Source organism: Salmo salar, chromosome 17 (genome assembly GCF_965601325.2).
Source record: "Salmo salar chromosome 17, fSalSal1, whole genome shotgun sequence".
Taxonomy (NCBI): Eukaryota; Metazoa; Chordata; class Actinopteri; order Salmoniformes; family Salmonidae; genus Salmo; species Salmo salar.
Genome location: NC_138307.1, coordinates 23,342,074 through 23,358,574, shown reverse-complemented (window position 1 = coordinate 23,358,574; position 16,501 = coordinate 23,342,074). Strand labels below are relative to the sequence as shown.

General features: G+C 43.8%; 1 protein-coding gene across 1 annotated transcript; it reads left to right on the top strand.

Annotated features, from left to right (window-relative positions):
• The first annotated feature begins 4,081 nt into the window (after positions 1–4,081).
• lancl1 (LanC antibiotic synthetase component C-like 1 (bacterial)) lies at positions 4,082–15,905 on the top strand. Its single transcript, XM_082963633.1, has 10 exons — positions 4,082–4,180; positions 4,581–4,729; positions 4,955–5,072; positions 5,325–5,535; positions 5,932–6,085; positions 9,042–9,188; positions 12,049–12,231; positions 12,815–12,991; positions 14,119–14,192; positions 14,449–15,905. The coding sequence occupies exons 2-10, from the start codon at positions 4,643–4,645 to the stop codon at positions 14,522–14,524; spliced, it is 1,227 nt and encodes a 408-aa protein (XP_082819759.1). The 5' UTR covers positions 4,082–4,180; positions 4,581–4,642; the 3' UTR covers positions 14,525–15,905.
• The last annotated feature ends 596 nt before the right edge of the window (positions 15,906–16,501 follow it).

Here is a 16,501-nt window from a genome sequence, read left to right as displayed (position 1 = left end):
TGTGGGGCTAGCCGAAGAAGCCTTTTAGGTTCTAGATAGCACCTTTGTTCTAAGAGTGTAGTGTACAGAAATAACCACCCATGTTCCACTTCTGTTTTTCACTATTGATGTTTATTGCTTTGAACTGAACAAATCGAAAGGACAAATTTTACATATTGTATTTTATCTAAATGATAAATGAGCCCCAACACAAATTAAGGCCGATCTACACACCACAAGAGGGACAGAGTTTTACTGTGTGTGTATTTCAAATGTATTTCTTGCACTTGATGCATGTGTACTGTGTCTTCCTGTCCTTCTTGGGTCCACACAGATCGCAGCGCTTCTTCTTGTTGCTACCGGCTGCAATCTCGAATGATGAAAATATTTAGTTCAGGAATTTTAAACATCTCACTCACTCACTCACTCACATATTTAGTTACAGCAGGCCAAGGTAAGAGAGTCAGACATACACACATGCAACAACATCACTCACACTTAGTTCCGGTATTGGAGTTGTTGGTTCTGTGGGTCGGGCGGATGGGGCACCAGCATCCTCCTCCGCCTCCCGAATCCTCCTCACGATGGCTGCAGAAGCTGGGGTCCTTGGGATATGTTGCTTCCTCTGAATTGGAGGTCTTACCAAGGCCTTGCCCAGCTCCTCGAGAAAGAGCCGTCTTCTACGGAGCTTCCCTCTGTTCCAATCTGGGTTCAACCCCATCCAGATGACAAATGCATTGTATGCCGAGATGTCCAAAGTGGAACTAGCTTCTCTCTCTTTCTAAGGCCCTCTGAGCAGAGATTCTTTTTGCCATACTGATTGAACATGGTAAGGAGACACACATGCAAAGCTATTTATTTGTTGTGTCCCTCCCCCAAATTGCACCTGGCTGGGGTAGAGTGTTGGAAAATACTGACTTTTTTACAATGTATCAACATAATGTATCAAAATAATGTATTGTAATAACATTGTGCAGGTTCCCGCAAGACATTGTGTAGTTTCAAACACTACAAAGGGTAAAGAGTGAGAGAAAAGCGGGAGACATGCAAGACAGGCTGGGAGACAGAAAGGTTCTTGGTGCTATGTTGAAACAGCAGGTCCAGGGAGGAGGACGACAGAGTGAAGGCACACAACAAACCTTTTTGTTTCATTTTTACTTGTTTTCACCTACACACACACTTTTACACACTTTCATTACCCTCGGGTCCAGTGGACCGGAACAACACATATGTAATATAAATGTGTAGGGGGGTCCAGTGGACCAGAACACCACATATGTAATATAAATGTGCAGGGGGGTCCAGTGGACCAGAACACCACATATGTAATATAAATGTGCAGGGGGGTCCAGTGGACCAGAACACCATATATGTAATATAAATGTGCAGGGGGGTCCAGTGGACCAGAACACCACATATGTAATATAAATGTGTAGGGGGGTCCAGTGGACCAAAACACCACATATGTAATATAAATGTGTAGGGGGGTCCAGTGGACCAGAAGACCACATATGTAATATAAATGTGAAGGGGGTGCACAGTGTGCACTCAATGAAAATGTGTTATTTTACAGAAAATGAGCCAAGGCCAATGAGTCTCAGGTTGAAAAAATAACTAATTGTATAATTTTTCTTTAAGTAAACATTGAAAATGGGTCCCACAGACCCAAACACCTCACAAGGGTTAAGTGGGTTGAAATCTTCCTTTGGAACCTTTGGAACATGTTACTTTAGCAAGCCTTTATTCATATTAAAAATCAGATTTAAATTCTCTATGTGATCTACAGTACCAGTCAAAAGTTTGGACACACCTACTCATTCAAGGGTTTTTTCTTTATTTTTACTATTTTCTACATTGTAGAAAAATAGTGAAGACATCAAAACTATGAAATAACACATATGGAATCATGTAGTAACCAAAAAAGTATTAAACAAATCCAAATATATGTATATACTGTATATTTGAGATTCTTCAAAGTAGCCACCCCTATTGCCTTGATGACAGCTTTGCACACTCTTGGCATTCTCTCAACCAGCTTCACCTGGAATGATTTTCCAACAGTCTTGAAGGAGTTTCCAAATATGCTGAGCACTTGTTGGCTGCTTTTCCTTCACTCTGCGGTCCAACTCATCCCAAACCATTTCAAATGGGTTGAGGTCGGGTGATTGTAGAGGCCAGAAGATCTGATGCAGCACTCCATCATTCTCCTTCTTGGTCAGATAGCCCTTACACAGCCTGGGGGTGTGTTGGGTCATTGTCCTGCTGAAAAACAAATGCTAGTCCCACTAAGCGCAAACCAGATGGGATGGCGTATCACTGCAGAATGCTGTGGTAGCCATACTGGTTAAGTGTGCCTTGAATTCTAAATAAATCACAGACAGTGTCACCAGCAAAGCACCATCACACCTCCTCTTCCATGCTTCACGGTGAGAACCACACATGCAGAGATCATCCATTCACCTACTCTGCGTCTCATAAAGACACGGCGATTAGAACAAAAAAAAAATCGCAGATTTGGACTCAACAGACCAAAGGACAGATTTCCATTGGTCTAATGTCCATTGCTCGTGTTTCTTGGCCCAACCAAGTCTCTTCTTATTATTGGTGTCCTTTAGTAGTGGTTTCTTTGCAGCATTTTGACCATGAAGGCCTCTTTCATGCAATCTCCTCTGAACAGTTGATGTTGAGATGTGTCTGTTACTTGAACTCTGTGAAGGATTTATTTGGACTGCAATTTGAACTTATCCTCTGCAGCAGAGGTAACTCTGGGTCTTCCTTTCCTGTGGCGGTCCTCATGAGAGCCAGTTTCATCATAGTGCTTGATGGTTTTTGCGATTGCACTTGAAGAAACTTTCAAAGTTCTTGAAATTTTCAGGACTGACTGACCTTCATGTCTTAAAGTAATGATGGTCTGTAATTTCTCTTTGCTTATTTGAGCTGTTCTTGACGTAATATGGACTTGGTATTTTACCAAATAAGACTATCTTCTGTATACCACCCCTACCTTTTCACAACAGAACTGATTGGCTCAAACACATTAAGAATCAAAGAAATTACACAAATTAACTTTTAACAAGGCACACTTGATAATTGAAAAGCATTCCAGGTGACTACCTCATGAAACTGGTTGAGAGAATGCCAAAAGTGTGCAAAGCGGTCATTAAGGCATTTTTTTTTTTATTTAACCTTTATTTAACTTGGCAAGTCAGTTAAAAACAAACTGTTATTTATAATGACAGCCTAGGAACAGTGGGTTAACTGCCTTGTTCAGGGGCAGAACGACAGATTTTTACCTTGTCAGCTCAGGGATTCAATCTAGCAACCTTTCAGTTACTGGTCCTATGCTCTAACCACTAGACTACCTGTCGCCCCAAAGGGTGGCTACTTTGAAGAATCTCAAATATAAAATATATTGTGATTTGTTTAACACTTTTTTGGTTACTACATGATTCCATATGTGTTATTTAATCGTTTTGATGTCTTCACTATTATTCTACAATGTAGAAAATAGTACAAAAAATTAAGAAAAACCCTTGAATGAGTAGGTGTGTCCAAACTTTTGACTGGTATTGTATATTATAGGGCACTTCATGTAATATAACAGGCTTTTAAAATGTAATATTGGTACACAATTTCTACTTAAAATATCAAATGGGACTCTTTTCGTTGAACGACTCATTTGCTGTGTAAGACCTTAATTCAGAGACTGGGATGGGTTTTGATAATTCAAAACAGACATGTAGGCCTTCATAGCAAACCTTATGCTTTGTTTAAAAGGCAACAATAGTTTTAACAGTTGGCTGCATATCCTTCCACCAGCTCAATCTATCCCTGCGTGCATAAAATCTATAGCATTGCTTATCGCCGTTTCACTGTCATTATGGCACACGAGAAAATACACAGTATAATTGCCATATCGTATTTGCAATGCCCAGGTGGCAGCATTGCAAGGTGGCAGTTGAAGATGAATAGTGTTTTATAAATGAATAGTCAGTAAATATGATAGTTGATTGTTTAATAACTCGTTATTTACTGCACATCAACATATTACCTCACACCGTCCACTGCTCGAAGTAACCAAAAAAAGGCCTGTAATGCGGACTCCTTCACACCAGGTGGCCACACTGGCGTTGTAAAGTCCATTCAACGTGTTTGTCAGTGAAGCGATCAAGAACATTATAAACATCAACCGTCTGCAGTGGTATGTCCTTTTTATCCACTGACTTTTAACATTCGGCCTTTTTTTTCTGTATTTAGCGCAAAGGCATGTGTTTCAAAATATTAGCTAATATTGTAGCTATAGCTAGCTGCACTATCACACATGCTAATTTCAATGGCGTCTGAGCACATGATATTGAGCTAGCGTAGCATGCTAGCGCTAGTTAGCATAGCTAGCAAGTTTGGGGGCGTGTTGCACGAATCTCTTCCAAAGCAGTGTCTCTAACTATATATTTGATTTAGTTAGATAGCGAGATACATTGTATATTTTTGTTGCACCCTCTACCATAGGAGTTGTTGGAATTCATGTAATTATCTCTGTAGCGAGAGCCAGACCGAGAGTGGTCTCAACATCGTGTGTCCCCATCCCACCTCTCTCGCAGATTCCTTCTCGTTTGACCAAAAAACTTGAGTTTTAGTGGGAGCGGAGGGGAGTTGGAAGAAAATGGACCAGAGAGCTTGGAAGAACCCATACGCAGACTATGATGGGAACCCTGCATCTGTGCAAGAACTATTTGATTCACAAGGAAAGGTATGAAGCTAACGTTAGCTAGCTGAAGTTAAAGCTAGCTAGGCCTGGTAAGCAAACGGTCATACCCTGGCTGTACAATACATAGCCTACATGTCATGAGCCTTTTTATGGTAAATGCATCAGGTAACTGAAATATGCAACATTCAAAGGACTTCAAAGCCAGGACTACTGAAAAAGATCTAATACAATAAAATCCAATATGTTCTGTCATGGTGTTTTCTACAGCTCACAGCAGAGTTTGCAGGGCGGCTGAGCAATGCCATCAGTCAGCTGTTGATGCACATGGAGAATGGGCTCAAGTCTGCTGACCCTAGAGACTGCACTGGCTACACTGGCTGGGCAGGTGAGGAAGAAGAACCCACCATCTTGCTTTTTCTAGGTTTAGACTACATTCTGTCACCTCAAATCACAAGTCTCCTAAACTCTGTCCCCGCCCCTCTTTCCTCGCATCCCTGTCCCCCGTCCCCCTCCTCGTTGTCCCCCCCATCCCCTCTCCGCCCTCTTCCCTGTCCCCTCTCCCGCTCCTTGTTTCCCCCCCATCTCCTCTCTGCCCTCTTCCCTGTCTCCTCTTCCCCCATCCCCTCTCCCTCCCCAGGCATCGCCCTGCTTTACCTGCACCTCCACGGTGTGTTCGGCGAGCCTTCATTCCTGCAGAAGGCTCTGGACTACGTGGGCCACAGCCTGACGTGTCCGACGCGGCGACGTGATGTCACCTTCCTGTGTGGTGACGCCGGGCCCCTGGCCGTGGCTGCAGTGGTCTACCACAGAGTACAGAGGGCACAGGAGTCAGACGAATGCCTCAGCAGGTCAGTACAGGACATGGGCCAGCCATAGATGTGTATGTATGTATGTGTGTGTGATCTGTTTATATAATGACGTGTTATGTACGTCATTGGGGACGGCTCACCAGTAAGAGAATTAAGGCACTGGTGCTCTGTGTGTCTAGATTTCATTCCACCTAATCGCTAATTTGATCAGTATCTGGATATCATGCCAGTCACTCCTCGCACTTGTGTGTAGATCTGAGAGGATTTGGTAGGTGTCACAATATGGCAACAGGTCCACCTGGTCTATTGGAAGGCAAGATCCTCAGGCCGCCCGGGATAAAGGCTAGATGTTGATTTGGAATAAAGTCCAAACAGTTCCTCAGTAAGATGCCATAAGAGATCTGAAGTAAACTGATTGTTCCCCCTTCCCTCCAGGCTGCTGCAGCTCCATCAGTCGGTGGTAATGGGCTCCGGGGCCAGCGGTCTCCCTGATGAGCTGCTCTACGGCAGGATGGGTTACCTCTACGCCCTGACCTTCATCAACCAGCAGTTTGGCCACGACAAGATCCCCATCCAGTACATCCAACAGGTCAGTCGTAGGCTCACGGTTAAGGTTCATCACATACACATTGGAAATGTATTCTAGCACTGTTACATTGCGTGTGTTCAATAGAAACAGAGTTGGTTGAGTGAGCTACAAGCATTCTCATCAGAAAGGTGAACGATCTTCTAAGTAGGACCATTTGATAATGAAATGAAATTGTTATCCTTTTTTAACACTACTGAAAGGAGCTTAGTCGAGCCAAGTACTGTGCTGGCCTGATAATGCATCCATTGGTGGAGCTGTGCTCTAAAGGACAAAGCCAGGGAGGCCCCCCTTTTGTAGGCCCACGTTAAAAACGTTTTTTTTTAGGAACTGTCGCCTTCTCAACATACGGTTGAGAGTTAGAATGTTAGAATACACAAGGTGCAGTTTAGTAATGTAGTAGTGCATCAGCAGTTTCTCTTGTCAGTCATTAGCTAGGTTTCCATCAAATTGGCCACAGATTTTCATGCATAAAGAACATATGCAGATTTTCCCACTATTGACGTGTTCCACCAAGCAGACTTGATGTGGATACAAATCAGTGGGTGATGACGTAGTGCACACAATGTACTTTTTCCCCTTTTCAATGTCCCGACTAAAAATCTGAAGTTTTCAACTCTACCGATAGTTAAGTCACAAACTGTTGCGTCTTGGCCCATGCGCTCTAGCAAACAGCTGGCAGATACAGTGCGGGTAGCACTACATGATGAGCTTAACATGAATAAGAGCGCAAGTATTTTTATTTGTCAAATGGCAGTCGAGTATCGCTCAGGTAACCAGAATAAGACTCTCAATGTTTATTCGAAAGGAGCACAACCCTGTGAATTTCATAATCTTATTTCATCTGTAGCCTAATAAACTGCATGGTTTCATTGCGGGACTCCAAGTTTACTTTGATGTGATGGTTATTATATCAATATTTGCTCATAAGAGCGCACCGCCTCCGCAATACATTTTACCGAATCAAAAAGATCCCACCATGTCGAACGAACAAATGATTTGTGTGCGTTTATAAAATTGTAATAACTTTATTTCTATCAAAAAAACATGTATACTGTATGAGCAGGTAGGCCTACTCACATAAAACCTGGAGATGGAAACGTGGTGACAGTCACTCAGTTGGCCCATGTCGGCTAACATTGTTTAGAGTAATGCGTTAATCTAGCCAGCTATCAGAACTTGTAGGAGTTGATTTTGTTAGTCACTCTCACTCAGATATTTTCTTAACATGGCATAAGGCAGGGGCAAAATGTGGATAAATGCAGAACATTGGGTGTAAAACTGCACATTTTCCCCTCCATCCCCAAGGCAAATTAAGTAGAATTGCGTGAAATGCGCAATTTTATTGCTAAATCAACTCTCCGTCCCCATGGCGAAATGTGTAGAATTGGAGGGCGATATAGCCTGAACCATATCTCACGTTTTTTCTTTCTCAAACTTATGGGCAATTCATGAACATATGAGTTGTTGTACAGTTAAAGGTAAAATACACTGCATTTCAAACAGTCAGAAATAAATCTAATGAATTCAGGGTTTGTGAAGTTATACCGAGGCTAAATATAAACCTTCCACGACCATAAGACCCACTAATCATTTCATTATTTTATCAAAATAGTTGAACCTGCTTTTTTTGTTGCAATAATCACTGATCTGTCTATGAAAATGTATTGTTTTGTTACGACTGTGACTAGAACCATGAAATAATGCTCCTTCACTAATAATGACTAACTTCTTGTAGCTAGGCATTAGACTATAGAGAATGAACACAGGGCTCATCAGCCATCTCTCAAGCCCACGTGCTAGTGAATAGCCAGCTAATCTTTCTATTTCAAGTTTAGTCAACATGGATCTGTTTGTTGGCTAACAAGGCTGAACAGTTGAATTGTTATGAACACACCCTCCTGTCTGTCTCCAGCTGTTTGAACAGCATGCTAGCCTGTCCACCTGGTTCAGATGTTGAAATCAAGTGGCCTACCATATTTCTCAGAATGAGAATGTGTTGCCAATTCCTTATTTAACTGCTTATTGCACATTTCTGAAACAGACTGGACATTGAGTATACTAGTCTTTGGCTCAAATGGAGGGGGGAATAAAATCTATTGCTCGGGAGGGTTCGCGTAACAATATTTTGCATAAGGCTCCCAAAAGGCTAGGGGCGGGTCTGACTGCATGTGTGGATGTGGGTAAGCTGACCCGCGAGCCACTGCAGCCCCTGGTGATGAGTTCAGCTACCCTGGACAAAACCATTATCTAATATCAGCACCAGTAAGGTTCAGGTCGGCACAATAGTGTGGAAAGTGTGAATGTTCTTTTTTCCCGTTGATATATGTTGTGTACATTCAGTCTTCCACCCTACAGATTTTCAGAAGCAATACAACCGCTCTATTGGGAGGGTTCTGACTGAGTTGTGGTGTGTTTTGACCCTGGTCTCTCTCCGTCTGATCTGAGGCTGTGTTGATATCAGGGATGTGTGGTGTGTTTTGACCCTGATCTCTCTCCCACAGATCTGTGAGGCTGTGTTGATATCAGGGATGTGTGGTGTGTTTTGACCCTGGTCTCTCTCCATCTGATCTGAGGCTGTGTTGATATCAGGGATGTGTGGTGTGTTTTGACCCTGGTCTCTCTCTCCCACAGATCTGTGAGGCTGTGTTGATATCAGGGATGTGTGGTGTGTTTTGACCCTGGTCTCTCTCTCCCACAGATCTGTGAGGCTGTGTTGATATCAGGGATGTGTGGTGTGTTTTGACCCTGGTCTCTCTCCGTCTGATCTGTGAGGCTGTGTTGATATCAGGGATGTGTGGTGTGTTTTGACCCTGGTCTCTCTCCCACAGATCTGTGAGGCTGTGTTGATATCAGGGATGTGTGGTGTGTTGACCCTGGTCTCTCTCCGTCTGATCTGAGGCTGTGTTGATATCAGGGATGTGTGGTGTGTTTTGACCCTGGTCTCTCTCTCCCACAGATCTGTGAGGCTGTGTTGATATCGGGGGAGGCCCAGTCCCAGAGGTTCCGTTGTCAGGACCAGAGCCCTCTGATGTACGAGTGGTACCAAGAACAGTATGTAGGCCCCGCCCATGGCCTGGCAGGCATCTACTACTTCCTCATGCAGGTAATAAAGCTAGAGCTGATTGGTTCGAACTTCCCTTTATTCCCATGCAGGTAAAGCTGACAGGTTGAAAATTCCCATTTATGCAGGATTCTGAATCTAAAGAAAACGCCTTCATACAGTGGCAAGAAAAGTAGGAACCCTTTGGAAATACCTGGATTTCTGCATGAATTGGTCAATTTAAAAAAAATCTGATCTTCATCTAGGTTACAAGATTATTAGTCTGTTTAAACTAATAACACACAATTATACGTTTTCATGTCTTTATTGAACACACCGCATAAACATTCACAGTGCAGGGTGGGAAAAGTATGTGAACCCTTGGATTTAATAACAGGTTGACCCTCCTTTTGCAGCAATAACCTCAACCAAATGTTTTCTGGAGTTGTGGATCAGACCTGCATAACGGTCAGGAGGAATTTTGGACCGTTCCTCTTTACAAAACTGTTTCAGTTCAGCAATATTCTTGGGATGTCTGGTGTGAACCTCTCTCTTGAGGTCATGCCACAGCATCTCAATCGGGTTGAGGTCAGGACTCTGACTGGGACACTCCAGAAGGCAGTATTTTCTTCTGTTGAAGCCATTCTGTTGTTGATTTACTTCTGTCTTTTGGGTCGTTGTCCTGTTGCATCACCCAACTTCTGTTGAGCTTCAATCTTGGCGGACAGATAGCCGTACATTCTCCTGCAAAATGTCTTGATAAACTTGGTAATTCGTTTGTCCATCGATGATGGCAAGCTGTCCAGGCCCTGAGGCAGAAAAGCAGCTCCACACCATGATGCTCCCTCCACCATACTTTACAGTTGGGATGAGGTTTTGATGTTGGTGTGCTTTGCCTTTTTTTCTCCAGGCGCTCTTTTGCAAACTTCAGACGTGCAGCAATGTTTTTTTTGGACAGCAGTTGGCTTCTTCCGTGGTGTCCTCCCATGACCACCATTCTTGTTTAGACTCACCGCCATTCTTGTTTTGACGTCACCATTCTTGTCGTAGACTCGTCAACAGAGATGTTAGCATGTTCAAATCTAAGTTTATTTGTCACGTGCGCCGAATACAACAGGTGTAGACCTTACAGTGAAATGCTTACTTACAGGCTCTAACCAATAGTGCAAAAAAGGTATTAGGTGAACAATAGATAGGTAAATAAATAAAACAACAGTAAAAAGACAGGCCATATACAGTAGCGAGGCTATAAAAGTAGCGAGGCTACATACAGACACCGGTTAGTCAGGCTTATTGAGGTAGTATGTACATGTAGGTATGGTTAAAGTGACCTGCATATATGATGAACAGAGAGTAGCAGTAGCGTAAAAGAGGGGTTGGCGGGTGGGGACACAATGCAGATAGCCCGGTTAGCCAATGTGCGGGAGCACTGGTTGGTCGGCCCAATTGAGGTAGTATGTACATGAATGTATAGTTAAAGTGACTATGCATATGATAAACAGCCGCAGCAGCGTTAAAAAAAAGGGTTTGGGGGGGGGGGGCGACGACACAATGCAAATAGTCCGGGTAACCATTTGGTTACCTGTTCAGGAGTCTTATGGCTTGGGGGTAAAAGCTGTTGAGAAGCCTTTTTGTCCTAGACTTGGCACTCCGGTACCGCTTGCCATGCGGTAGTAGAGAGAACATTCTATGACTGGGGTGGCTGGGGTCTTTGACAATTTTTAGGGCCTTTTTCTGACACCGCCTGGTGTAGAGGTCCTGGATGGCAGGCAGCTTAGCCCCAGTGATGTACTGGGCCGTATGCACTACCCTCTGTATGCCGAGCAATTGCCGTACCAGGCAGTGATGCAACCAGTCAGGATGCTCTCGATGTTGCAGCTGTAGAACCTTTTGAGCATCTCAGGACCCCATGCCAGATCTTTTTAGTTTCCTGAGGGGGAATAGGCTTTGTCGTGCCCTCTTCACAACTGTCTTGGTGTGTTTGGACCATTCTAGTTTGTTGTTGATGTGGACACCAAGGAACTTGAAGCTCTCAACCTGAGAGATTTCTGTAAGTCTGTAGCTGACACTCTAGAATTCTTCTTAACCTCATTGAGCATTCTGCGCTGTGCTCTTGCAGGCATCTTTGCAGGACGGCCACTCCTAGGGAGAGTAGCTGAACTTTCTCTATGGACAATTTGTCTTACAGTGAACTGATGAACATCAAGGCTTTTATGCAAGTCAACAATTCTTAATTTTAGGTCTTCTGGGATCTATTTTGTTCAAGGCATGGTTCACATCAGGCAATGCTTCTTGTGAATAGCAAACTCAAATTTTGTGAGTTTTTTATGGGGCAGGGCAGCTCTAACCAACATCTCCAATCTCTCTCTCATTGATTGGACTCCAGGTTAGCTGACTCCTGACTCCAACTAGCTTTTGGAGAAGTCATTGGCCTAGGGGTTCACATACTTTTCCCAACCTACACTGTGAATGTTTCAATTATGTATTCAATATACACAAGAAAAATACAATCATTTGTGTGTTATTAGTTTAATCACACTATGTTTGTCTATTGTTGTGACTTAGATGAAGATTTATGCAGAAATCCAGGTAATTCCAAAGAGTAAACATACTTTTTCTTGCCACTGTGTGTTAAGTCCTATTCCACCAAGTAGTTGACTAGTTGAATCATACGCTGATGCTGGAATAGAATATGTGAAATTACTGGGAGACTCTGAAGACCAGGTTTGGAAACACTGTATTATGGGACCTTAAACATAGACGAATCAGCAACCAGGGTTGGGATCAATTCAGGGAGTAAACTTGCTTTTTCTCATTGAAAACAAACCACAAAATGGAATTGACCCCAACATTTTCATCAACCTACTATGAAGTGTGAGCCATGAAAAATGATTGCTCATCTTCCCTGTTCTGTGCCCTGCAGCCAGGCTATGTGGCGGGGGATGAGAGGGTCCACAGACTGGTGAGGCCCAGCGTGGACCACGTCTGTCGACTCCGCTTTCCCACTGGGAACTACCCGCCCTGCATAGGGGACAACAGGGACCTGCTGGTGCACTGGTGTCATGGAGCCCCAGGCATTATCTACATGCTGCTGCAGGCCTACAAGGTACTGGAAACCTGGGCCCTGTTCAGTAGAGGGTAAACGTTTTAGTGAAACTGGGAGGTGATCTTTTCTGTCTGAACTCATCCAATAAAAACGCAGATGTTTGCTTTTTTCCCGTTACAAAAAGTTTTGATACGGTGTGCCTCTACTCAACACACCCCAGCACTATGTTATGGATAGAATATGTCATGGATAATTACTATGGTACATGCAATCTCAGATGTAATTGGCAGAATAACATCATCGAGGCCGGGGGTCTCTTGGAAAGTAATGGTGGCATCTGGTGGTGAAGTTGTTTATTTGCTGTATTAGCAACCAGCCAAATAGTATAGCTACAATACACTAGGAAAGATAACATTAAAACATTATCACTTTGCTTTTATTCTGATGTGTTTCATGTGTCACACATTTAACATAGAGGGCATTAGTTGTCTGCCAATCCAACCCTCTTGGGTTAGAAATAGACTACTGGTTTTATACAGTACTATCTCAACGTCTCCTAAAGAAAGACGTTTGTTTCCTGTTTGAAACATTTAAAAGCATTCTGCCCTACTGAACATGCCCTTGCCCTGTTTTCCCTCTGCAGGTGTTTGGAGTGGGCCAGTACCTGGAAGAGGCTCTACAGTGTGGGGAGGTGGTGTGGCACAGGGGCCTGCTGAAGAAGGGCTACGGCCTGTGTCACGGCGCCGCGGGTAACGCCTACGCCTTCCTGGCCCTCTACAAGCTCACCCATGACCCCAAGCACCTCTACAGGGCCTGTATGGTGAGGGGCAGCCTGAACTTACTGACCTGACAGGGACATCTCCTGACCCAATGTCCTCACCTGTTACCACAAGCAAGCTCTTATCACTTGACGAGGATGTGGAGCCTGGAGTTTCCCCTCGTCCAGTCACATGATCAAATTACTTCTTTTTTTTTATCGGGGAAAAACTCCTGGCTCAACTGTATGTCCTCACCCTCTACCACCCTCTGTGATGGTTTGATGTTTCAACAAATAGACATTTGGCAGGGTCGCTACAAGGTTTATCACCCACTAGCAGCTTGTCTGGGTAGCTGTTACAAAAAACTTCTCGGAATCCAGAGTTTCCATATTAGATTGAAGGTCACTTTAGGAATACTTTGAACTACACTCAATCATCCTGCTGGGCAGCGACCCAAACTTAAATGGAAAATGATTCAGAGAACCTGAGACGTTTGAGAAGTGAACCGTTGTATGTTTATTGACAACCGCTAAGTGGCTGTCGGCGTGTAGCTATTGACAGCCGCTCGCCTATTGACAGCCGCTCGCCTATTGACAGCCGCTAGCTTATTGCTAGCCTATTGCTAGCCTATTGACAGCCGCTAGCTATTGACAGCCGCTAGCCTATTGCTAGCCTATTGACAGCCGCTCGCCTATTGACAGCCGCTAGCCTATTGACAGCCGCTAGCCTATTGACAGCCGCTAGCCTATTGACAGCCGCTAGCCTATTGCTAGCCTATTGACAGCCGCTAGCCTATTGCTAGCCTATTGACAGCCGCTAGCCTATTGCTAGCCTATTGACAGCCGCTAGCCTATTGCTAGCCTATTGACAGCCGCTAGCCTATTGACAGCCGCTATTAGCGTGTCTTTGCATCAACAGACAGTGAGGGTGGTGGTGGTAGTTTAAGCTCTTCCATTTAACCCAATGTACTGTATTGGAACAGACTAGAAGGGCTTTGTGGTCACATAGGTGGGCCATTTAATCCTAGTGGCATCTCAAGTGGCACTGCACTGTAAGGCACACAGTAAGAATGGGCTGCTAAAGATGAATTTCTCTTAGGACAGTATTTGGCAATCGTCTGAGGACTCATGTAGTTTGGCGATCGTCTGATACTGCATGAAGCTTGACTCGGGTCTTTTGTTTTCTGTAGTTTGCAGACTGGTGCATGAACTACGGCAAACATGGCTGCAGGACACCGGACACTCCTTTCTCATTATTTGAAGGTAATGTGAAGCCATCTAACGCACACAATATCAAGTGTTTGAATTGGAATGTTTAGCCTAGATCACAGATTTGCTCAATAATTTGACTGATTGCTATTAGTCAATGAATAAGTGGAAAGCTTGAGAACATGGTTGTGTTCATTAGGTATCAAATGGTAGGAAACTGACAAACTGGGAGGGACTACCTGAACACTTGTTTTCATTTTCCTTTGCAAATGTTTTGCGGGCTCGGCCCTCGGCGGACCGGCACCGCCCGGCATGGCTGGAACCATCTACTTCCTGGCGGACCTCCTCCAGCCCCTGAAATCAAAGTTCCCAGCATTTGAGGTGTAAAAGGTATCCCTGCTTACCCCTGGTCTCCTGCCTGCTGCTCTGGAAACTATCATACACGTCCAAGCACCTAATCTCTCTCTCACTCTCTCTCACACACACACACACACACACACACACACACACACACACACACACACACACACACCGAGACATTTAAAGAAACACACACAGGCATTTACACCACAGAGTCACCTCTGCAGGTGATAATCAAGATGACTTTTTCCATCACAACAAAATCTTCCCACAGTCTCTCCTTATTGGCTGAACGAACAGTAATTGTGTGTTGTGGGAGGGGGACCAGGGACAATCAGTGCAAGGGTGACATTTTGCGCGAGCAAATGGCATTGAGCCGTGAGCAAAAGAACCATAAGATTTCAAATAGATGTGAAGGCAAATTATCCAATGTGAATTCCAAAAACTTCAACTCTCAATTGCATCGCATACATCGCATGCATTGCTCAGTTGACTAAACCCTGGCTAAATTCTTGCCTTCTTATAACACTACTTGTTGAAAAGTTCAAATTAAATCATGCTTTATAATGAGTTTTTTTATCATGCAGATTGAGTTTTATGGTATTCTTTGCACGGAGCTGCACCTTTTTTTTTTGCGTGAGGAAAATGTCGCCCCTAGTCTAGATATGTGCATGGTGCATGGGGGTTTGAAGTGTTATGCACTGCAACTTGCTCACTATTTTGTGTCTAGACATGGGGCATAAGCAGAGAGAACCACCTCGAGTGGATTGTCCATTTATGGACATCAATTCAATATTTACTTTTCATTCATTTTATGACGCATTGAGTCTTCAGTTTATCTGAGATGAAATTGACTACGATGTTTTTGCTTGGGCTGTAGTCTGGTCAAAAGGTAGTCCTCTCAACTCGGGACCATAATTACCCCCTTGGTGATGGGGGTTGGAGCCCTGTCTCCAACTCTCCTGTCCATGTCCCTTTTATCTGTCTCTACTGTCCCGCTGTACTGTCTATGAATCAATAAAAATACCAAGGGGATCTGAGTACCGACCAATCTCCTATTAAAATAATAATCATCTTTGCTCCAACATTCATGTTTGTTAATTTTAGATTTCACCTTTTTTTTGAATTACCGGAATAGAAATTCCATGGTGTAGAGGATTTTTCATCTTTGCAGATTGTGGCTGCAATAGAAACTTTGTAGTAAAATGATTATACTGTGTGACAAAGTACTACAGTAAAACTGTAATGACCATGTGACGCATCATAAGTTGTGTGTGTGTGATGTACGCTTGTAACTCTACTGCTCATCTACGGTTTCTTCACATTTCCATTGGCTAAATAATAAAACAAGGTATTTTTTACATCTCACCTGTCTGTTACCTTTGCTATTAAACTATTATTCATCGTTCTAGTGTTCTGAATCTGACTGGCTCCTTGTCTCGACCTGATGTTATAATAACAGAGCAAAGCCACTAAGGGGCAGCGGAGAGTTTGTCCATTTGGAATGGGAGTGTTCACGTTGAGCGGCAAGAATCGGTGAGTCCATCCGACCGTCCATCTACTAAAGCCTCCATTTTACTGTCCCCTTTCCAAACACTGTTAGGTGGTTAATATACTCTTTCTGACTTGACCACTCCAACTTTCTCTATATTTGACTCCATTCACAAAGGCACCAAAAATGTGCATGTTAAACCTCAGGTCTCCTGTGTGCAACAAGACTGTTTACCTACTGAGCTTCGGGAGCCAACACAAGGTTCCCCAGAACCACCATCACAAGTGAGCAAGGTTCCCCGAACCACCATCACAAGTGAGCAATTGCGCTGTAACCTGCTGTATTGACCAATTCACTTATGCGGTTATACATGCGGAATTAGCACAACATCCATATTGGCTGGTCCTGTCAACTGCACCTGGGTCAGCTGTAAAGGGGTGTTACAGTATGAGCCTCTAACAGGACACTAATTGGGCTGTAAGCGTGGAGCTGGATGACTACTGAAGTCCATC